The sequence below is a fragment of the Heptranchias perlo genome, chromosome 2, assembly GCF_035084215.1.
Source record: "Heptranchias perlo isolate sHepPer1 chromosome 2, sHepPer1.hap1, whole genome shotgun sequence".
In the NCBI taxonomy this organism is placed as follows: Eukaryota; Metazoa; Chordata; class Chondrichthyes; order Hexanchiformes; family Hexanchidae; genus Heptranchias; species Heptranchias perlo.
In genome coordinates, this window is record NC_090326.1 from 35,426,494 (window position 1) to 35,451,160 (window position 24,667).

At 40.6% G+C, this 24,667-nt stretch overlaps 1 protein-coding gene across 6 annotated transcripts in view; it reads right to left on the reverse strand.

Moving 5' to 3' along the window:
* Positions 1–635: 635 nt before the first annotated feature.
* Positions 636–24,667, reverse strand: part of sirt5 (sirtuin 5) — a 29,093-nt gene continuing 5,061 nt past the window's right edge. For 3 of the 6 annotated variants that reach the window (XM_068001720.1, XM_068001721.1, XM_068001723.1), the window contains exons 3-9: positions 16,254–16,387; positions 14,002–14,227; positions 11,726–11,813; positions 11,259–11,312; positions 9,442–9,565; positions 7,477–7,592; positions 636–1,042 (exon numbers count right to left, since the gene is read on the reverse strand). In XM_068001720.1, coding sequence (XP_067857821.1) covers positions 967–1,042; positions 7,477–7,592; positions 9,442–9,565; positions 11,259–11,312; positions 11,726–11,813; positions 14,002–14,227; positions 16,254–16,387 — 818 coding nt within the window. In that variant the 3' untranslated portion in view covers positions 636–966. Of the gene's footprint in view, positions 1,043–7,476; positions 7,593–9,441; positions 9,566–11,258; positions 11,313–11,725; positions 11,814–14,001; positions 14,228–15,152; positions 15,234–16,130; positions 16,167–16,253; positions 16,388–24,667 lie in introns of those variants that run through there. The other 3 variants (XM_068001725.1, XM_068001724.1, XM_068001722.1) reach the window with 3 other exon arrangements.

A 24,667-nucleotide genomic window follows, 5' to 3' on the forward strand; every position in this document is an offset into this window, starting at 1 on the left:
TTTCACAGAAAATATATTTTCTTCTTACACAGAACAATCCTTTAAAAAGTCACAGAATTAGTATTTCAGTCTATGTAGACTTCATACGTATCTGTTCAAACTCACACCTATGCAATCTAGCCTAACATAAGATCCAAGCTAATCACAATTAGATTGATAATGCACGAACTTTAATTTCCACCTAATTCATAATGTGTGTAAAAATTGAAGCTGCACATTTCAAAGTTTAATCCAGGTTTTGTTGCTGCAAGTAACATGCCAGCATGGTACATTCTATACTAGTGTGCACCTACAGGATGACATTCCACTGAAGGAGAAAGCCACATTAAACAATAGCAACTATAATTGTATGGTAATATAATATTCAAAATCAATCCTAATTGTGACCATTTCTTCAAATTAACTTTCCATTTATTACTGCACCATACTGAAAGCAACTTACTTTTGTATTACTGTAACAGAAGTCTGTAGGTTCTACAAAATTTACAAGCGAGTGAAAATAAAACCTTTGCATCAAAGTAGCAGATAAATACTATCTGCTTTCAAGAAGAAATTGGAGACAAGCCTACATGAAGATTTCATATGGTGCAGTGTTGTACAGGTAAAGACAGACAAGTTAAAAACAGGACCAATAATTGAAATTCTTCAATTGTTTTATTTATAGGCAAATTTGCTAATCTGTACAATGCAGTGATTGAGTTATAGGGAACTGTATAAACCCTAAGGAGCACAAAACAATTAAGAACCTTGTAATTAAATCATTCATAACCAAGAAGGTATTTAGTCTTTAGCGTCATTAAGCGTTCTTTGTAATTCAAGTGGTGACATTGATTTCTTATTGCTGAAAACAACACAATTTGTTAAAGTGCTGCATTTGAAAACGTATCTTGTAACCAAACGAACAGCTCATTCTCTGGTATATGCAGAATGTTTTGGAAAGGCCATGTGAACATTTGCACAGGTTCCTTAAAAAATTACTTCACTTTCATGACGAGCAAGTGCTGGTGGTAGTGTTGTTCCACAGGGGCCTTTAAAATGAAATCTGCAAAAAGAAATATATTCCAATAATTAGACTAATTATCTCTATTAGCACAGAAAGGAGGTGGGAGGGCCCCTCAGGAGTTACCAGCATTGAAAAGTGCAATTCTGATGAGTATTACAGATCAATGCATACAATTGTCTTTGGCAACATACAGAATAAGGACTGGAAGGTCTATCACCTTCTGATATATCTGCAAGATACAGAGGTTCCAAATCCACCATCATACTGCAAGTCTACTACCAAATCTGACCGCGGCACATTATGAAGCAACTTCTATAAAAGAGAAAGAAATCTAAACTAACTAATGGTGATTTAATAAAGGAGACCAATTTAATTAGTACGGTGGATGAACTGAACAGTTAGGAATTTTTGTGCTGCTTTATGTCAGAAAGTCTCTGGTTTGTCCAGAGAGGTTGCACTTTGAAACTAACTCCCTTGCTTGAGCTTTGGAAAAACAACCATCACTTCCCAGAATGGAAATCAATTAAATCCACTTGTTAATATTGTAAGCAACAGTACATAAATCTAACTAAAAGTGCCCAGAAAGTTACTTTGCAGTACTTTCACTGGGACATTAAAAACTACAAGCAGCAGCAAGATATCTTTCAACAGCCACAATTTTAGATGGTATGGATTTAGAGAAATGAAAGACTGAACAAAGTGCTTCTAACCACACTCTTCCCATCCAAAAGAAATGATGAAGCAAAACTAGATCAAATGAAGGATCATTATAGCAAGCCTAGAGACCTTGGCCCAGGGGTGTCAAACATGTGGCCCATGGAACAGTTTTATCCAGCCCGCAGTGTGGTGAACCAAATTCTCCTGGAATGGAACATGAATCTGATGGGCATTGCTTTTAAGAGCCTGAGAGAACTGCGCCCTTTTAAATCTCACATTGCAGCAGTGCTCCCCTGGCAGAGAAAGAGAGCCAGCACTCACATAGGATTGATCTGACGAGGGAGAAGGGAGGAAAAAACTAAAACGAGTACTTTGCATCTGTCTTTACCAAGGGAAAAAGATGTTGCCAGAGTCTCAATAAAGGAAGATATAGTTGAAATACTGGATGGGCTAAAAATTCATGCAGATGTACTTGAAAGGCTGGCTGTACTTAAAGTAGATAAGTCACCCGGTCCGGATGGGATGCATCCTAGGTTGCCAAGGAAAGTAAGGGTGGAAATTGCAGAGGTACTGGCCATAATCTTCCAAACATCCTTAGATACGGGGGGTGGTGCCAGAGGACTGGAGAATTGCAAACGTTACACCCTTGTTCAAAAAAGGGTGTAAGGATAAACCCAGCAACTATAGGCCAGTCAGTTTAACCTGTGCGGTGGGGAAGCTTTTAGAAACGATAATCCGGGACAGAATTAACAGGTCACTTGGAAGAGGGTGGATTGATTAGGGAAAACCAGCACAGATTTGTTAAAGGCAAATCATGTTTAAGTAACCTGATAGAGTTTTTTGATGAGGTAACAGAGGGTAGATGAGGGCAGTGCAGTTGATGTGTATATGGACTTTCAAAAGGCATTTGATAAAGTGCTGCATGGTAGGCTTATCATCAAGATTGCAGTCCATGGACTAAAGGGGGCAGTAGCAACATCAATACAGAATTGGCTAAGGGACAGGAAACAGTAGTGGTGCCCGGTTGTTTTTTGGACTGGAGGGACGTGTACAATGGTGTTCCCCAGGGGTCGGTGCTGGGACCACTGCTTTTCTTGATATATATTAATGACTTGGACTTGGGTGTACAGGGCACAATTTCAAAGTTTGCAGATGACAAAACTTGGAAGTGTAGTAAACAGTGAGGAGGATAGTGATAGACTTCAAGAGGATATAGACAGGCTGGCGGCATGGGTGGACACGTGGCAGATGAAATTTAACCCAGAAAAATGTGAAGTGATCATTTCGGTAGGAAGAATGAGGAGAAGCAATATAAGCTGGAGGGCAAAACTCAAAAGGGGTACAGGAACAGAGATCTGGGGATATATGTGCACAAATTGTTGAAGGTGGCAGGGCAGGTTGAGAAAGTGGTTAAGTATACAGGATCCTGGGCTTTATAAATAGAGGCAGAGAATACAAGAGTTATGCTGAACCTTTATAAACACTGGTTCGGCCACAACTGGAATATTGTGTCCAGTTCTGGGCACTGCACTTCAGGAAAGATGTGAAGGCCTTAGAAAGGGTGCAGAAGAGATTTACTAGAATGATTCTAAGGATGAGGGACTTTAGTTACATGGATAGACTGGAGAAGCTGGGGATGTTCTGAGCAGAGAAGGTTGAGAGGGGATTTGATAGGGGTATTCAAAATCATGAAGGGTCTAGACAGAAGAGAGAGAAATTGTTCCCATTGGTGGAAGGGTTGAGAACCAGAGGACACAGATTTAAGGTGATTGGCAAAAGAACCAAAGGCAACATGAGGAAAAGCTTTTTTTAAAAATGCAGCACGTGATTATGATCTGGAATGTACTGCCTGAAAGGGTGGTGGAGGAGGAAGATTCAATTGTGGCTTTTAAAAAAAAAAGGGACCTGGATAAATACTTGAAGGGCTACAGGGAAAGGGCAGGCGAGTGGGACTAGCTGAACTGCTCTTTCATTGAGCCAGTGAGGCCTGAATGGGCCTAATGGCCTCCTTCTGTGCTGTAACCTTTATGATGGGTGGGAGTGGGGGGGGGGGGGGGGGGGGGAAAAAAGAGAAGGAAAGGGAGTTTGGGTGGGGGGGGGGGGGTAGGGAAGGGAGAGAAAAAGAGAGGGGAGGAAAGGACCAGTCACTAGGGGGCAGGGAGAGGGTGAGAAGGACTGAGGCTCAGGGGACAAGGGCTCAGAAGACATGGAAATGGGGTTGGGGGAAAACTGGAGCCCAGCATTTCCTGCAGAGCCAGGAGCACCAGCAGCAACATGGTGAGTGGGAGCGGCACCAAGAGGGGAGCAGCCAGTAAAAGGTGTGAATGAAATCTGGGGACTTTATTGTGGGTGAATAGTGCAAGATTGTCAGTGGTGCTATGGAGCTCCAGCTCCTCCACGCTCTACAGAAGGGGGGAAAGGGGGGAAATTTTTTTTTAAAAAAAACTTTCCCTACCATCTCTTCAGCAGCCTCCAGTGGTCCCTTTAAAAAGGACCGCTGATGAACTGGCAAAACTAGTCACAGGTTGCACGGTGGATGCTCCACCTTGTTTTTCCACACATTTTGCAAAGGGTCCTGAAACAGGCACAGGACCCTTTTTGGACATTGAATTGATCCACCGCTGATTTCAGGCAGCCGCCAGGTACACAAAAAAAGGGGAGGACCAATACGGCGGCGGCCATGCCACCGGCACAGATTAGGTGCAGGACTGCGTGTCCAGAAATTGGTATATATTACGCCCAATCACCTGAATGGCTTTTTAAAAAAAAGCCATGAGAGCTAACTATGACATGATTCTTAAAGTTATGCAGAACTCAGCTTGGCACAAAACATGGGGAGGTGACAGAGAAAAGCAGGTAGGAAGTTATTAAATAAAATCATTTGCATTTTTTTAATTTAACAGTTAGTTACTATATTGTGTATAGAAAATTGTATATTTTAAACACGAGATTAACATTACAGTAATTAAACTACTGTCAGCCCCCCCCTCCCCACAAGAAACATCAAGAGTTTTGTAATGTCAGTTCGCAAGCTGAAATCTTAACATGTTTAGCCTAAGATCAAAAAGAATTCCCTAGAGCTGCTGGTGTTGTGAAATATAATTAAATAACAAATCCATACACCCCCTTAAATTAGTCCATCTGGGTAAAGAGATCCCTGAGCTCCAGAAATTCAACCCAGTACAGTCGCCACCCTCCCTAAAACTTTCCTGCTCAAAAAAATTCCCAGCAAAAATAAAGTAACCCTAAACCTAACCATCAGTTCCAATCCAAAGACTGAGATTTTCTGAAATAAAATGGAGGGTGTTGTTCTAAAGGGCACTGCATTGATTTTGTGACACTGGCAATCTATGGATTAGTCCTCAGTGAATCAAAGATTGTAAAGAATCACAGTCTTAAAAGAAAAATTCTACAATGTTTTAATTTGTTCAAATTATGTTTAGACCCCCCATAGCACCAACCACAAAAAGATTCCATATTATGAGCAGATTATGGTGATACTTTATAGATCATATAGCACAGGAGGCAGCTATTCAGCCCATCGTCCCCGTGTTGGCTCTTTGAAAGAGCTATTCAATTAGTCCCATTCCCCTGCTCTTTCCCCATAGCCCTGCAAATTTTTCCTCCAAGTATTTATCTAATTCCCTTTTGAAAATTATTGAATCTGTTTCTACCACCCTTTCAGGCAGTGCATTCCAGATCATCATAACTCACTGGGTAAAAAAAAAAATGCATCTCATCTCCCTTCTGGTTCTTTTGCCAATTATCTTAAATCTTTGTCCACTGGTTACCAATTCTCCTGCGAGTGGAAACTCAATTATTTACTCTATCAAAACCCTTTATAATTTTGAACACCTATTAATTCACCCCTTACTATATCTGCTCAAAGAACAATCCCAGCTTCTCTAGTCTCTCCACATAACTGAAAATCCCTCAATCCTATATTATTCTAGTAAATCTTCTCTGCTCTCTCCAAATCCTTTCTAAAGTGAGGTGCCCAGAATTTATGTTCATTCATTCATTCTCGGGTTGTGGGCATCGCTGGCAAGGCCAGCATTTATGGACTATCCCAAGTTGACCTTGGAGGTGGTGATGGTGAACCACCAGTCCATGTGAAGGTACTCCCTGTGCTGTTAGCAGGGTGCTCCAGGATTTTGACGCAAAGTTCAAATTCACAAATTGCCATGGCGAGGTTGAACCCACATTCTCTGGATTATTTGTCCAGTAACAAACACTGCACTGAAGGTACCCTATGATACCCATAATATACCAGCAGAGGCCTAACCAGTGATGTATAAAGGTTTAGTATAACTTCCTTGCTTTTGTACTCTATGCCTCTATTTATAAAGCCAACGATCCATATACTTTCTTGAAAAAACATAGCTATCAATTTGTTCTGCTACCTTCAAAGATTGGTACATGTACACCCCCAGGTCTCCGTACCTGCATCCTCTTTAAAATTGTACCTTTTAGTTTATATTGCATTTCATTCTTCCTCCCAAAGCCATCACTTCACATTTCTCTACATTAAATTTCACCTGCCATGTGTTTGCAAATTTCAACCAGTCTATGTCCTCCTGAAGTCAAATACAGCATTAACTCAAGTGCTTCATGTACGTTAAGCACAACGTTAATGGCACATTATAATGCCTGGTGTCCTCCACAGTGCAGCACCATATACACCCATAGCACAAGTTCTGTTTGCTTTTAAAATACTATTACTGTAATGGATAACCTCCAGTCAGTCAGATAGCATGATGATATTTTTTTTAAAAAGTATACAAGGCTTAAGTGTTAATTGATAAGGGGGTAATTAAAAAGGAATTCCCTATAACTCACATAGGAACATCAACTCTGAGCCTGCTCCACCATTCAATTAGATCATGGGTGATTTGTACCTCAACTACATTTACCCACCTTATCATATGCCTCAATACCCTTACCTAACAAAAATCTATTGATTTCAGTCTTGAAAGCTCCAATTGTCCCAGCATCCACAGCCTGCAACTGGTGTATAAATTTCTAGGCATGCTCCCCATAAACATTTTTGCATTAAAAATGGTGCATTTTGGTTACTTTTACTTCACAATTGATATTTTAATCCTGTAACTTTAGATTAAAATATCAATTGTGAAGTAAAATTGATATTACTTCATAATTGATATTTTAATCTAAAGTTACAGGATTAAAATATCAATTGTGAAGTAAATTGATATTTTAATCCTATTTAAACAGGATTAAAATATCAATTTACTTCACAATTGATATTTATCCATTTATCCATATTGAACAGACCAGCACTTCTCCAAAAATAGTTTCAACAGCCACTGTCCCTCCTTCCCAGAGGCAACTCCCTTCTTGCTGGTACATTCCTCCTCCTCCCCCCCCACCCCCAAATCTATCAGTTCATGCTGGTAATTTCCTCCTCAGTTGCTGATGTTACTTTCCTCTCCCTCCTCAGTTCACGTTAATACTTCACCTTCTGGCATTTTTGCCCCTACACCTGTTCAGTCACCCCCCCCCCCCCGGCACTTTTCTCTCCCTCCCGACATTTTCTCCCTCTACCACTCTCACTGGTATTTTTCTTCCCAGCTCTTAACTGCGACTGGCACTTTCCACCGCTTGCACCCAGGACTGATCAGATTCTGCTGCTGCTCCTCCATCGGCGGGAATTCCCGCAAAACGGTTGAGAATTCCTGCCACAGCAACGTTCCATCCTCTGGAGCAGCAGCAGAATCCGGTCAGTGGCAGGAAAGGGCTCAAATTTCTCCATCCCAGTGGATTCAAAATTGTCCACAACGCAGCACTGCACATACCTGAAGTTTCTGGTAGCATTTGTGACATCAGTGTTGAACTCTGCTACTGGCACATCCCTCGCAGCTACTTGGGGAGCAAACAATGCTGCTGGATAAACGACCGATGATGTCCCAACCTTGAAGGAACGAATTCAAAAGATTTATGTAATCACACAATCTCATCTGTATTATATTAAAACCTGAGCAAGATCAATTTGGTGCAGAAATTCATTTCATTGGACAAACTCCTAGACTTTTCCTTGATTATGTGATTCAATTAGCTCATAAGATTAAAGTGGCCAGTTTCATTAGGCAGCTGCGCAAGTACTTATAGTACATTGGAAACCCAACCCAAAAAAAAGCTACTTCCGAACAAAAACAAAAATCATGGTAGGTCTGCATTCTTTGAACAGAATGCATCACATACAAAGAGGATAAGCCCAGTTCACCAACTGGGATATCACAGGAAGGACATCACATGAGATGCTTCCTGAAGTAGATGACATCATAATGCCACCCACATAATCCTTTCCTACAGTCCTGCACAAAAAAAACCTATGAGAAAAGTGAATGATCATGTAATGTACAAGCTGTAGCAATAACTCAAATGTTTTTGTTTTCTGAAAAGGGGTAGAGAAAGGCAGCTGGGAGGGTGCACAATATATAAAGGATACCTCCAACTGAAAAGTAGTAAGATGGCAATGCATCTTTTTTCATTCATATCCTCATGTTCTATTATAATGCAATGGCTGGAGGGGGGGTGGCAAAAAGAAGCAATAGAAGGAAATCTGTAGGAACAGTCGATACCTACATTCAAATCAAAGCTGCCCAAAGGCAAGTCCTTTCCCAGAAGTTTGGTGTGAAGATTGCTCCAAATGGCTGCGTTAAGTGTCCTCAAAATGAACCTTAAGGTAAGGACATGAGTAAATGGCTCTTTTGATTGACTTCACGCAAAAAAGAGGGATTTCCATGCTAAGGAATGGAACACCTGCCAACTTTTGGCATGCACTGTCAGTATCAAGGATTCCCGGTATAGTGCCAGACAGAAATAGAATGCACCTTCTACTCTGCCAAAAGTATGCCATAATTACAATTATAGTTGAGTACTCCTTGTTGCGCCAGCAAGTTATTCCCCCCCTTCCTATATCAGCCATCCTTGTAGCCCAAGTGAGATTGCCTATATGCACCAAACTGTTGCCAACTCTGTGCGATCAATCCATACCCACAAGGAATTTGGTTGAGATAGCCCAAACCATTTCATTTAGGATTTATACAACCCAAGGGAAGAGTCATGAATCCCATCAGTCTAGACTGGATTCAAATGCAGATCTTAGGTGGTGAAAGGTCAGACTGCAACTCCTCCCATCAAACAGCCATCAACAGGCTTTTTCTGTGCTATATCATAACAGTATAGTCTGTTTGGAGACTAAGATCCCACAGTACATGATCCACAGAACACAGACTGCTTGGTTTTATAGACAAGCCTAGCCCGGGCAATAAAGACTTGGGAATATCTGATATTGAATAGGAACCTGCATTCAGTTTGAGGTAATTATATTTTAAAAAAGTAACATTTTCTTTTTCCTCAAGTTTCTCCCTTTTCCTTCTTGTGACAGATTCCCATCAGGTATGTCACCATGTGGCCAGTAGTCACATAAGCGCCTTGATTTTAATTTTTAGAAGCATGGCAGAAATTATAAACGACACAAACATGCACTTCTAGGACCAGTTTCATACTACTTTATGCCAATGTTAAAAGAGACAAGTTAAGCCAATGAAATTTGGACTTTCAACAATCAGCATGGTAAACCAGTATCTGTTGTAGCTACCGGTTTAGCCAGTCAAAAGTGAGCCATTTGCTTTTGCATTGGTCAACAGTTTGTGTATCAAGCAAACATTGGCTTGTTATCATTCCCATTGAGTGAGTCACATTCAGAAAACAATCCTGTCTGTATAGGTAACTTCGTAAAGAAAATATATACTTGCCAAAAGACAAAGGTCACAGATTTCAAGTTCCTTGTTCACTTCCATCAGGATATCAGAATCTAGGGTCTCTCCAAACCATACCACATGTGGACGAAGTAGACCATTGCAACCAAACTCTTCACACCTAAAAAAGACATTAGATATACAGTTAAAGAACTTTTTTGGTAGAAACAAAGTTTAACTTTTTTCCTGTGTTTTGTCACTCCATTTGTTGAGAATAGCTATTCCAAATTCTCCACTGTTTGAACTAGCTGCCAGGAGACTCACTGATCATCCTAAAGATAGCATCACCACAAATTAATTGGCTGATAGATGGAAACCCAGCACATGGAGAATTGCAAGGTAAGAGCTGGACCAGGACAGAAGCCATGTTCAATCTTTAGTGATGCACCAGCATATTGGGCCTGCAGTCCAACCCCTAAATCAGTACATTTTAAATACAATTACATTAAAACTATTTCCTTGTTGTACGTTTGTAGCATGTTGCACACATCGATCTAGAAGCACAGCTGAGAGCGCAGAACCCAAATTTAGCATGAGAACATTTGGATCAAGGAAAAACTATTCACTCCATCGAGTCTAATCCTTTCAAATGCACGGTCGTATATTCTCCTCAGTTTACTTAATCTGCTGAGGAAGGTAAATAACCTTCTATAGCACTCACTATGTACAAAAAAGATCTCAAAGCATTTTACAGGGCAATAGACAGTGGAATGTACATAAAGCCCCAGGTGGGTAGAGGAAAACTAAGACCAAGACTGTCAAAAGCACTGCAGATGAGGAGAGTCTTAAAAAAGGAGATTTTCGAAGGCAGGGAACGAGATGGCAAAGAGAATATGCTGAGGAAGGGAACTCCAATGACTTTCTCCTGTCCTCTGAAGGAGGGGCTGCCGACGTGGAGCGGAGAGCCCGAAGTAGGCTGGTGTTGGAGGACTAAAAAGTGCGCAGACATGTAGGGCTGTAGATCACGGTGGGAGGAAAAAGAAATTGATGTTGAAATATTATTAAACAAATGCACCAAGTAAACATTACTATCTACATAATTCAACTTTAATATGATTTCAACAAACCACAATATCGGCAGGACCTCTGTCTGTGATCTACAAGCCACTTAATAACCAAACACTTTTGAAAAAGGAGTTGATCCAACACAGAATTAACTATGATTATCTGCAAAAAAAAACAATGCCCTAATCTTGTTTTTCCTCCCACAGCTCATTGACCAAGCAGATGATTTCCCACCACCTGACCCTGCACCCCCCACCCACCGGCCTCTGACAATTCCATTTTTGATATGCAAAAATAGCTAGAGGTGCTTTACCCTCCTTGCAGGAGCAACAGGTATTACTATCCTGCAGCACAGCATCAGCCATCTGAAAATCACACTGATCCAAGCTTTTTTTTAAATTAAACAACATTCACTATATTTCAAAGTAACTCATTCTGAAAAGCTCTGCAAGGTGTGATAAGATGCTGTATAAATGCAAGTCATTCTATTTTAATTGTAAACCATTTGATTCTCAGGGAAGGATGGAAAAACACTTCAGCAAATTTAACACAAATTTTATGTTCAACTAGTATGTTGAGCTGCTCCCCCAAAAAGATCTTTCATTGGAGGCACCAGTCTGCAATAGTTACATTGACTATAAAAGTTTGTTATGCTGCAGTTACATTGGCTCTATGTACAGTATGCAGTTACATTGTGTACAATACATTTGCTCTATGATCACTAGCTTTTTATCTACAGTATAGTTACATTTTGTGCATAGTAATATGTGTTCTATGATTACTATGTACCAGGGTACAAACATTTCTACCTGGGAAGATTCTCAACTGGGATTTTAGCATCCTCTGTATTGGGATCCGGTGCACTAGAAATAAAGAGATTACATTTAATGTTGAACATTACTGCAAATTTTTCAGCTTTTTTCACCTACACAGTATTTCAATGCATATCCTGCAAATTTAGAGCATATATCCATGTTTATTTCTAGTAAACAAGTTTTAGTCTAATTTCCTAAGAAAGGACTTGCTGTTTATCACATCTGCAACCCACAGACCTCTACAGAAATCATTAACTGGACAGAGCATGTTCAAGATGTAGAAAAGGACTCCCACTCCTTAAGCTAGTTTTTCTTTTCTCTTCAGACAATCTTGCTAAAATTGGCAATCCAAACCTGAGGGAAGGCTGAATACAAATATCAGTCAAGGCTAACTGTCCAGCAGCTTTATAGCATTAACTAAATCACATACATCTCAAATATTAGCTCTATTAAGTAGTTACCCTTTTGTGGCTAAAGCTGGGCATATTGGACTTCTGTAATTCTCTGCTACATGTTTGCAGTTTGTGCAGCGTGTTTTGAATAAACTGCCTAAAAAGGAAGGAACAAATTTAAAAGTTTAAAACATAAAACAAATGAGAATGCACCAACTTACAGATCTGGAACATGAAAATTGAGAAAGCAGTTTAAAAAAAGCATATCTGCTCTGAGTTAGAGGGTGTGTTACAATATGAATGTTGTTCACAAAAAGTCCTGAATCAAATTTTCTATTTACAGTCACTTAAAAATGTCTTGCTCTCCTCCAATGAAAGACAGCCACAGCAATGCTCAAGGCCAAGAGGACAGACGGTTCAATACACTGAGTGGTTGATCAGTCAGCACATCTGCTAAACCAGTGGGGTGAGACCCCTTTCACAGGATAGTGGCTATCTACAAGTCATCTGGCGGTGGGGGGGGGGGAGGAAAGAAGACACCCACATTTATGGAGCACACTTCCTGTAATGTCACACTTTGTTGATACCACCCTATTATCAAACAGTCTAACCTCCACCTATGCAAGGGACACCACAGGAGGTTTGCTGGCATACAGGAAAAACTATTCAACTACCTTCTGAGACAAATATTACCTTTAGAAACTCAGCGAGAGCAGTACAACTGCAGATTGTTACTTTGGTCCAGAAATTGCTGGAGCGGCACATCTCGCGACGAGCACCATGAATTGGACTTTTTAACCTCACCTTTCAGATCGAATTATTTTTGCGCTGCTAATTGATAATGGTAAACAATTTTATAACACCAAGTTATAGTCCAGCAATTTTATTTTAAATTCACAAGCTTTAAGAGGCTTCCTCCTTCCTCAGGTGAACATTGTTGGAAATGAAATCCTCGAAATGAAATCGCATTTATAATTCACAGAACAATGCTTGGTGATTACAGACAGTTTTTTCAACTGCCCGTTGCCAAGGTGCACCAAGTTTTGGGGACAACGATAATAACAAATAATGGTGCAGCTCCTTAACCAATGAAATTTAAGGAAAGAGAAAGAAAGAGCATGATAGATGGAAATAGGGCGAATTAGAGTCAAACGAGATACAGAAAGGGAAATAAAGAGGGAAAGATTGGATTAAAATGAAAAAATACCTCTAGGAACAATTTACTACTTGCAGGAGAGACACTCCACAGTTTCAATTGTTCCCTTTCTGGGCCTCCAAGGTAGAGTTTCATGTCAGGACCATAAATCAAGTAACTAATAGGGACCTTACAACATGAACTACCAGCCCTAAATGTCTGCGGTGAGATTCATTCGTATTTACGACACAAATCCAGCAACATCTTGGGACACATAGGGAGGTAGACGGCACACTCCCGTTTTTGCGAGGCTAACGGCGGAGTCTCCTACCATTTATATTTTAATACGTATATATTTAACTCCTATTCCCAGCAAATGGAAACCTGGCTCAAGATTTGCACTATACTACTGACTGTTAAAAGTGCTGGCTGTGAGGAGGGAAAGGAGAGAGAATGGGGAAAAGGTAAGAGGAAGAATTTAAAATAGAGGGGCTTTTAATTTGTCATTTTTATAACTGTTGAAGATGAATTTGCATTGGGTAACATGCAGTTGTTTAAATTTTGAAATGATCATCTTTAGGATTAGAAAGATTGTGTAATACTTCTTATATAAAATGGTAAGAGGCTCAGACCTGTAATGCCAATGAGTTTGTATCAGATGATTGCCTACTACAATTTGTTTTAGCACCGAGGGAGAAGGAAACACTGAGAAAAACATCCAAGTGTAACAGAGCTACAGTTAGAGAGCAAGGGAAGAAAAATGGGCCGGAGAGAAATACAGAAAGTATTGAAAGAGAAATGCAGAGAGAAAGATGAAAAGGAGGAATGCAAAGAGAGTGAGAAACTAAAGAGAAATGGAATAAAACAGAAATGGAGAAGCGTGCCATGTATCTTGTTACTCTTTTTAGCTATCGTAACATAAAAACCAGTAAAGACTCCATTCTGTACTTCAGTCAGATTGGTGAACGAGGCAAGTAGACCTGTCTGAATATAGCTGGGATTTCTTTCTCTAGTTCATTAACTACTAGGGTACCTAGCAAAATACAGATTCACTGTCCGTGGGTCAATGTAGACAACGTGCGTTGTCCCCAACCTCATTAACAACAGTTTATTTCCCCCCCCCGCCCACTACAGACATTACAAGTTATGTTCCAAGACAAATAGTAATGACTACAAATCATGGGTTTCAGAGTACAAAGAGGTCTCATACCATGAATTTCAAAAATATCTTTCGATCCTGCTCTTTTGTGAAGTTCATCAATGTTCTGAGTGATGACCACAACCTTTCGGCCTTGCTTGCTCAGTCTAGCCTCACACTCAGCAATAGCAATATGTGCAGGATTTGGGCTTTTGCTCAGCATCAGTTCACGACGGTAGTGATAGAATTCCCATACCCTAGAAGGATTTCTTGAAAATGCTTCCGGGGTAGCCAAGTCCTGTTAATAGAAAAGTACACATACAAAACACTCCTCGTTTATGAATACATATCAGGGGTGCCCAAGCTGGGGCCCCAATTGGCCACATGCAGCCCTTGAAGCCCAGGCAACTCAGTCCTATTTGGTTTGTTCTGTGGGCCTGGAGATGTGGAAAGGGCTGTTTTTAGCCCTGTTGTCTCATTGGCGAATAAATCCTAAATCAGAATGGTTAGTCTCAGCAACTGGATATATATGCAAATTAATGGGAACATGGATTTAAACTTCACATGTGCCTTAAAGCTCCAAGGTATGCACCTTAGTGGCCCAAGACAACAAAAAGCTTGGACTATGCTATGCATAACAAGTACTTGCATGCAAATTTCAACCCTTACTCAAAAATGTGATTTACATGTTTTAATATTGTACAAATATAAAGTAACAATTTACACACCAGTAAACTTCAGGTGGGTAATATTCAACTTCACTGCCTTGATTGATTTCAATGGAACAAAAATTTTAAAAAAGTGAGCACAATAGGTAGGCAATCAGCTCTGTCAGGTCACTGCCCAGGCAGCGAAGTTGGAAGTTACCCCCTACGTTTCTCCAAAATGCGACCTTGAAAAAAAGGCAGAGCAAATTACAAGCTGGACTTTATAGTACTTAATCCTTAATAGTTTAAAATGTTCAAACTGCAGCGTAAGGCAAATTTAGATTTGTGTGTTCAACAAGGTAACAATCAGTGCTGGAGGAAGAACATTTTTTCCACTTTTTTTTCCCCTCTAGGAACAAAGGTACAATAAACTTCCTCCTGTAATGCCCTTATCCTTCAATCCTATTACAGCTCTGCCCCAGTGTGAATTAATCACAAATTAGCCTTTCCTTTTGTTTGGGTGAGTCACACACAACTTAGTGCAAAACTAGGGGCAGATGTGTGTTGTGGACCTACCAGGTACTGAGTCAGGATTCCCCAAAATCGTTTCGCGTAGCACCTTACAGATAGATTTTACAGCGTCAGTCTGGCCTGGATTTGGAAACCGGATCCAAGAGGCACAAACACAATGTCTTAATCAACCATGCCATTCTTGAACTTAAACAGAGAACTTTTTATAATTAAAAAGTGACATTTCCAGGGGAAACTTGGTATGATTACCTGATAGTAAAATAAGAATAAATTAAAATTTCAAGATCGAAAGAACAAAAAATGCTGGAAATCTGAAATAAAAATAGAAATTTGCAGCAAATATATGGTAGGTATGTCCATTAATATTTGGAAGCCTTCCGAAGAAGGAGCCCACCCGAAATGTTAATTTGTTTTTCCTCTTTCTGCTGTGCATTTCCAGCACTTTGTTTATTAATCAAATTAAAATTCAACACATCATACAGTATTATTGACAACTGAAAGTATATATGGTGTGAGCCAAGTGAAGTTTAGCTTTATTAGTGCCTAAAAACAAGTTCACAGCTTATGGCCACACACACACAGTCAGTTCCAGGTTTTGGATGCACCATAAAGGGATGCACAGCATCGTTTCTCTGCTGCACAGGAGATGGGGGCAAAACAAATACATATTACCACAACCCAACTCATACAGTTGCACTGGCATTGAACTATGGCAGATAAAATCTACAGTGTAGATAGATGTTTCTTTTAGTGTTTTAAACCAGTGTCCATTTTTTAAAAAAAGGTAGCTGACAATATGAAAATATAAGCAGTTTCTTTAAAGCATTTTAATGTCCAATTGTTAAAATAAAAACTAATTTAAGTTTCATAAATTCAGGCTAGTAGTCACAGCAATAACTACAATCCTCAGCCTTCCTCCATATCATGGATTTGTAGTCTCTTCCCACAATTGTAAAATGTACAGCATGTGTTGAAATGTTTTGCTATAACAGGATACTAAATACAATAAAATGAATCGCCTACCTGGAATATTTATTGTGATTAGAAGATCTATGATACCTATAAAGATTAAATGTTGTTGACATGAACTATTACCAAATGTATTAAACTCTCCCGTCACGAGGTTTGTGGCTCACAGGGACGTACCTGGGCTTGCCATTTTCTCCAAAAGCCCCCTGCTCCACGGAAGGTGGGGACTCCGCTCTCTGCACTAGCTCCAGCGCCTGTTATAATGGTTATGTGCTTGGCTTTTGCAAAGATTTCCCGAAATTCAGCCAAATCTAAAAAAATATACAAATTGCCAGTCAAGATACCTAGTCTGCTGTGCAACAAAGCAGCGGGCACAGAGTGAGCAACTTGAGAGTTTGGTGAGCGTGGGAAGGAGGTGCTCCTTTGCCTTGCTTTTTCTAACATTTTCTGCAGAGCGGCAGCAGACCTGAGCAGCAGCAGACCAAGAGCAGGGATAAATTGGTTGGTGAGTGTTTGACTCGTTTAACTTTCAAAACAAGCGTAACTTAGTAATTGTAAGGTTTTAGTGGTAGTAGTAGAAGGATTACTAGTAGTTGCAAAGCTTATTGGGAGTAGTAGGGTTTATAAATTTAATTGAGAATAAATTAATTAACACATAATAAAGATGACAGGGCAGGTGATGTGTAGCGACTGCAGAACGTGGGAGCTCCTGGACACCAGGGAGATCCAGGGCAATCACATCTGCAGTAAGTGTCTGCGGCTTGAGGAGCTTCGGCTCAGAGTCGTTGAGCTGGAGGCCGAGCTACAGACACTGCGACACATCAGGGAGGGGGAAAAAATACCTGGACATTCAGTTCCAGAAGGCGGTCATACCCCTTAGGATAAGGTCATCTAAATTGGTCAGTGATCAGGGACAGGAGGGTGTGACTGTGAGCAAGGCAGGTAAGGGGATGTAGAAGGTAGAAGTGGGGGAGCCTCAGCCTTTGCAATTAGGGGACAGTATAGTTGGGGGATAGACAGTTCTCTGCAGCTGAGAACAAGAGTCCAGAAGACCGTGTTGCCTGCCCGGTGCCCAGGTTCGGGACATCTGCTCTGGGCTGGAGAGGAACTTACAGTGGGAGGGGGAGGATCCAGTTGTTGTGGTCCACGTAGGTACCAACGACATAGGTAGGAGGGAAGAGGTTCTGCTTAGGGAATATGAGCAGCTAGGAGCTAAATTAAAAAGCAGAACCTCAAAAAAGTAATAATCTCTGGATTATTACATGAGCCACGAGCAAATTGGCATAGGGTAAATAAGATTAGAGTTAAATTTGTGGCTCAAAGATTGGCGTGGGAGAAATGGGTTTTGATTCATGGGCACTGGCACCAGCACCAGTACTGGGAAAAGTGGATGCTGTACCATTAGGATAGGTTTTATCTGAACCATGCTGGGGCCAGTGTTCTGGCAAATCGTATAAATAGGGCGGTAGAGAAGGCTTTAAACTAAATAATGGGGAGGCGAGGGATCAAGTAAGGGAAGATGTGATAAATTAAAGAAAGAAGTCAAGGCAAGAAAGCAAGGTAGCAATAAGGGAAATGATAATCAGAGAGTGGCAGGAAGGGACAGAGCATGCAAACTTGTGCACCAGCAGATAAGACGAGAGGTTGCAAAAAAATGGTAAAAAGACAGCACTAAAGACTTTGTATCCGAATACGCATAGCATTCGTAACAATATAGATGACTTGACAGCTCAAATAGAAATAAATGTGTACAATCTGATAGCCATTACAGAGACATGGCTTCAAGATGACAAAGGCTGGAACCTGAACATTCAAGGGTACTTGGCATCTCGGAAGACAGGAAGCTAGGAAAAGGTGGAGGGGTAGCTCTGTTAATTAAGGACGACATGAGTATAACAGAGAGAAATGACCTTAGTTCTAAAGACCAAAATATAGAATCAATTTGGGTAGAAATAAGAAATAGTAAAGTCACTTGTGGGAGTAGTTTATAGGCCCCCAAACAGTAATCACACTGTAGGACAGGGTATACAGGAAGAAATAATGGAGGCTTGTGAGAAAGGAACAGTGATAATCATGGGTGATTTTAATTTACATATAGACTGGAAGAATCTGATTGGCAAAGGTAGCCTGGAAGACGAGTTCATAGAATGCTTTCGGGACAGTTTCTTAAAGCAGCACGTTCCAGAGCCAGAGGGCAGGCTATTCTAGATCTGGTAATGTGTAATGAGACAGGATTAATTAATGATCTCATTGTAAAGGAGCCTCTAGGTAGCAGTGATCACAATATGACTGAATTTCACATTCATTTTGAGGGAGAGAAGACTAAGTCTAAGACTAGTGCTTTAAACTTAAATAAGGGCAATTATGAGGCCATGAAGACAGAGCTGGCTAAAGTGAACTGGGAACTTAGGTTAAGGGATATGTCAGTAGAGATGCAGTGGCAGACACGTAATGAGATATTTCATAACACTCAGCAAAGATACATTCCCGTGAGAAAGAAAGACTCTAGGGAAAGGACGTACCATCCGTGGCTAACTAAAGAAGTTAAAGATAGTATCAAATTGAAAGAAAAAGCATACAATTCTGCAAAGATTAGTGATAGGTCAGAAGATTGCTGTTTTTTATATTCTGACCAAAGAATGACAAAGAATAATAGGGAGGGAGAAATTAGAGTACGAGAGAAAACTAGCTAGAAATATAAAAACAGTAAGAGTTTCTACAGGTATTTAAAAAGGAAAAAAAAGCAAAGTGAGCATTGGTCCTCTAGAGAGCATGTCTGGGGAATTAATAATGGAGAATAAGGAAGTGGGGGATGAACTGGGCAGATATTTTGCATCCGCTTCACTGTAGAGGATACAAATAACATGCCAGAAATAATTGTAAATCAAGAGGTGAAAGGGAGGGAGGAACTTAAAACATTTACAATCACCAGGGAAAGGGTTTTGAAAAAATTATTAGAACTAAAAGCTGACAAGTCCCCAGATCCCAATGGACTTCATCCTAGGGTCTTAAAAGAAGTGGCTGCAGAGATAGTAGATGCATTGGTATTAATTTTCCAAAATTCCCTAGATTCTGGAAGGGTCCCATCAGATTGGAAAATAGCAAATGTAACTCCTCTATTCAAGAAAGGAAGACGACAGAAAGCAGGAAACTACAGGCCAGTTAGCTTAATATGTCATAGGGTAAATCCTAGAATCTATTATTAAGGAGGTTATAGCAGGGTACTTAGAAAATCTCCATGCAATCAGGCAGAGTCAATACGGCTCTGTGAAAGGGAAATCGTGTTTGACTCATTTATTAGAGCTCTGTGAGGAAGTAACAAGCAACGTGGATAAAGGGGATCCTGTGGATGTGGTGTACTTGGATTTCCAGAAGACTTTTGACAAGGTGCCACATCAAAGGCTACTACACAAAATAAGAGCTCATGGTGTAGGGGGGGGGGGTAACATGTTAGCATGGATAAAGGATTGGTTAGCTAACAGGAAACAGTAGGCATAAGTGGGTCATTTTCAGGTTGGCAAGGTTGGTAATGAGTGGAGTGCCACAGGGATCAGTGCTTGGGCCTCAACTATTTACAATCTATATTAATGACTTGGATGAAGGGACCAAAAGTATGGTTGCTAAATTTGCTGATGACACAAAGGTAAGTAGGAAAGTAAGTTGTGAAGAGGACATAAGGAGTCTGCAAAGGGATTATAGATAGGTGAAGTGAGTGGGCAAATTTGGCAGATGGAGTATAATGTGGGAAAATGTAAACTTGTCCACTTTAGCAGGAGGAATAGAAAAGCAGTATATTATTTAAATGGAGAGAGAGATTGCAGAACTCTGGAGGTACAGAGGGATCTGGGTGTCCTAGTACATGAATCACAAAAAGTTAGTATGCAGGTACAGCAAGTGATTAGGAAGGCAAATGGAATGTTGTCATTCATTGCAAGGGGAATGGAATATAAAAGTAGAGATGTTTTGCTACAGTTGTACAGGGCATTGGTGAGACCACATCTAGAATACTGTGTGCAGTTTTGGTCTCCTTATTTAAGAAAGGACATAATTGCTTTGGAGGCGGTTCAGAGAAGGTTCACTCGACTGATTCCTGGGATGAGGGGGTTATCTTATGAGGAAAGGTTGGACAAGTTGGGCCTGTATACACTGGAGTTTAAAAGAATGAGGGGTGATCTTATTGAAACATAAGATCCTGAGGGGACTAGAAGGGGTAGATGCTGAGGGGATGTTTCCCCTTGTGGGAGAGGCTAGAACTAGGGGCCACAGTTTAAAAATAAGGGGTCTCTCATTTAAGACGGAGATGAGGAGAAAATTTCTCAGAGGATCGTGAGTCTGTGGAACTCCCTTCCCCAGAGTGGTGGAGGCAGGGTCATTGAATATTTTTAAGGCTGAGTTAGATAGATTCCTGATTAACAAGGGAGTCAAAGGTTATAGTAGGTAGACAGGAAAGTAGGACTGAGGTCACAATCAGATCAGCCATGATCTGATCAATGGCAGAGCAGGCTCGAGGGGCCAAATGGCCTACTCCTGCTCTTAATTGATATGTAAAGATCCAAGGGGAATTTCATGCATCTGAGCTGCCTGTGAGGGGCTGCATCTGCTGCAGAGCAGATTGGATATTCGGGCATGAGCCGCCTATGATTTTCAGACCCTTTTGGCTCAAACTTCCGACGTGCTTCCAGCAGGCAAGGTTCACTGTTGGTAGTGCAGACTCAAAATTACCCCTCTGGTGTTTTGAAAGTCTTAGTTACAATTAATGCTTTATATCTATTTACAGCTCTGTATAAATGGAACCGGCTCATTGTTCACAGCACCGCTTCAACTAACCCAGGCTATACTCCTGCAGATGTCAAAAATTTATTAAAAATTCATTTGCATTTTTGTAGGCACTTTGCTTTGATGTTCAGAACTACTTATGAATCTCCAATAGTAGATATACTATTCCACTCAAATGGTATTATATTGAATTATCTTTCAATGCAAATTATTGCATTGGTCATATTGAAATGGGCTGAAAATACATTACACAAAATTGCAGACTCCCTTCTCTCGCCTCTTCCCCCACCCTCATGCTGAGTTAAATGAGAAACTAGCATGATGATGGCAGACTAAGATTCCAAACTTGTGTGTTCACAAATGACACACATCAAACTCAGTTAATGAAACCAGGTCTCAGTCACAGCATTAGAAAACACATTTACTCTTCCCTTTGGTTTACAATATTTACAATCTAACCTCACAGATACACTTATTTATACACTAACATTGTAGTTTTTATGAAAAGACAGGCTTGCATTTATATAGCACCTTCATGACCTCAGGACATCCCAAAGTGCTTTACTGCCAATAAAGTACTTTTGGAGTGTAGTCACTGTTGTAATCAGAAGCTATTGCTAATAATCCAAAATCACCAAAACTAATTTATTTTAAAAATGAAGGGAAAGGGAATATGTTGAAGTGTAAATTTTAAGATCCTGTGCTCCCAGTAGAGCCACATTCGAGCGTTAGTGCTACTGTGCCGTAGCTCTTATAATCCAACCCACAATTCCTTTGAGCATGGCTGGGGGGGCGTGGATTCAATGAATTTACCCTTAAATGGCCATTCATTATATGTAGAACATTTTATACTTAATAAACAGACACCAAATTTTAAAGTCAGGATTCTAATCTCTATTGTTGGTTAGCTACACAAATTCCAGAGGGAGAACCAAAATAATGCAAACATGCTTCAGATTCAAATATGAAATATCTTGCACGTCAGTATGTCAAAGGGCATATGAAATTAATTTAGATGTGTTCCAGGCCACAAAACCCAACCAAAACACATTCAAGGCAAAACACAAAATCACATGCAAGAGATTAGTCTGTTCACAAAAACAGAGGTACTGAAGTGATGTGTTGAGCACACCAGTTTGGGAAAAATAATGTCATCCTATAACTAACAGCATTTTTACAGCACCTTTAATACAGAAAAACAAGGAAGTTATGCTAAACCTTTATACATCACTGGTTAGGCCTTAGCAGGTATTGTGTCAAATTCTAGGCACCACAGTTTAGGAAAGATATCCAGGCCTTGTAGAGAGTACAGAGGAGATTTACCAGAATGGTACCAGGGATGAGGGACTTCAGTTACATGGAGAGACCAGAGAAGCTGGGATTGTTCTCCTTAGAGCAGAGAAGGAGCAAGGGAGATTTAATAATGGTGTTCAAAATTATGAGGGGCTTTGATAGTTTCTCTTTATTTACTCTGTTTCCACTGGCAGGCGGGTCGGTAACCAGAGGGCACAAATTTGAGATAAATGGCAAAAGAACCGGGGGACGGGGGAAAAAGATGAGAATTTTTTTTAAAAGCAAGTTATGATGATCTGGAACACACTATCTGAAAGGGTGGTAGAAGCAGATTCAATCTTAACTTTCAAAAGGGAATTGAGCAAGAGAGTGGAAATAATTGGACAGCTCTTTCAAAGAGCTGGCACAGGCACAATAGGCCAAATGTGTTGTAAGATTCTATGAGAAGATCACAGTGATAAAGTGTTTCACATAGCAGAAAACAGACCTGAGCAGAAGCGAGTTCGAAGTGACCAAAAGCTTGGCTGAAAAAGACTGGTTTTGAGGATACTTTTAAAAGTGGGGAAGAGAGTTAGCAAGGCAGAGTACAAGAGCGTAAGGCCCCAATGACTGAAGTCTCTGCCACTGTTGGTGGGGGACGCACACAAGGCCTGCAGTGCAGGACCGAAGTGTACAGCCTGGGATGCAAGGCTGGAAGAAGTTGCAGAGATAGATAGAGCAAGGCTTTCTTAGACTTTGAATGTGAGGTGTTGGGAGCTAATGGAGGTCGGCCAAGTTAGAGTGATTGGTAATTAGGACATCGTGCAGGGCAGGATGTAGGCAGTGGCGTTCTGGATGCACCACAGGAAGGAGGCCAACAGCGTAGAGGTCGAGTGTACAAGCAGCAAAAGCCTGGGTTAAGGTTTCTGTAGCAGTGAGCGGGGGGCCAAGGGTGGAGATGAATGATGGTGCAGATGGAAATAAGTGGTCAGTACGTCGGGTTTGAAGCTCAGTTTTGGGTCATACAGGACACAGAGGTTGGCCATTGAGAGATATTTAGAATACAGCTATATTTTCTGAAATCACTCAGGTTCAATAACCTGTTGTGCAGTTAGGATTCCTGCCAAATGGTCAAAAGTCACAGTCCACTTTAAACTCTCCCAAAACCTAAAGTGGGATACTCAAGTCTGAACTTTGTCATTGCTTTTTTGTGCTGTCCAAGCTGCACTGCTTAAAGTTATTTGGGTGCCCTAGCTGCAAAACAAAAATACAAAAGCAAGTTGTTGATGTTGGCCAACATTTATATCTCAATCAACCACCGAAACAGACCAACCAGTCAGTTACCTCACTGTTTGTGTGACCATGCAGTGCACAAATATGCTGCTGCTTTTACCTACAAAATAGCGACAACACTTGAATAATTCATTGTCTGGAATGCACTTTGATGCACTCCGGGAACATGAAAGGAACTTTATAAATACAAGTTTTTTTCTCTTATATGCAAAGTACTATGTGCTGTGCATTTTCTAAAATTACTTTTAGTAACGAAGGTTCACTAGATTGATTCCTGGGATGAGAGGGCTGTCCTATGAGGTGAGATTGAATAGAATGGGCCTATATTCTCTGGAGTTTATAAGAATGATAGGTGATCTCATTGAAACATATAAGATTCTGAGAGGGCTTGACAGGGTAGATGATGAGAGGCTATTTCCCCTGGCTGGAAAGTCTAGAACTAGGGGTCATGGTCTCAAAATAAGGAGTCAGCCATTTAGGACTGAGATGAGGAAAAATTACTTTCCTCAGAGGGTTGTGAATCTTTGGAATTCTCTACCCCAGAGGGCTGTGGATGCTGACTTGTTGAGTATATTCAAAACTTAGATTGATGGATACTTAGACACTAGGGGAATTAAGGGATATGGGGCTCAGGAGGGAAAGTGGGAGTTGAGGTAGAAGATCAGTCATGATCTTATTGAATGGCAGAGCAGGTTCGAGGGGCTGTTTGGCTTACTCCTGTTCCTATTTCTTATGTAATTATTACTTTTAAAATAAATCCCTTGTACCTCTACACATCTTTCATTAAGGTTAAAGTGCCTTTTATGGAGTGCTGGCAACTGCAGGCAAATACTTCCCCTGCCATTGGGGGTACTCCCAAATATGAAGAACATGACCTTCATATAGTATACAGTACTAGAGACCCACTTTTTGCAGGTTTTGTGGTCTGCTGTTGGATTAACAGTCTCATCTTCTGACCCACTCAGCCACTTCCATCCACCTCCATGTTTTTGTCATGACTCAAAAATAGTATCATGACTCAAGCAAAGACACACAAACAAAACTCCACATCAATTCACAGGCTGGCTACACATGTCATTTTGCAACATTAGGCCTGCCTCTGCCCTAAACTTGATTGGCCTGGATCTGTATTGGTGCATTGCATTCCTGTTTGTAGTCTGCAGCAGCACAATGTGCCCTTCACACACACACACACACACACACACACACACACTGAACATACCTCAATTTTTCAAATTATCTTCCAACAG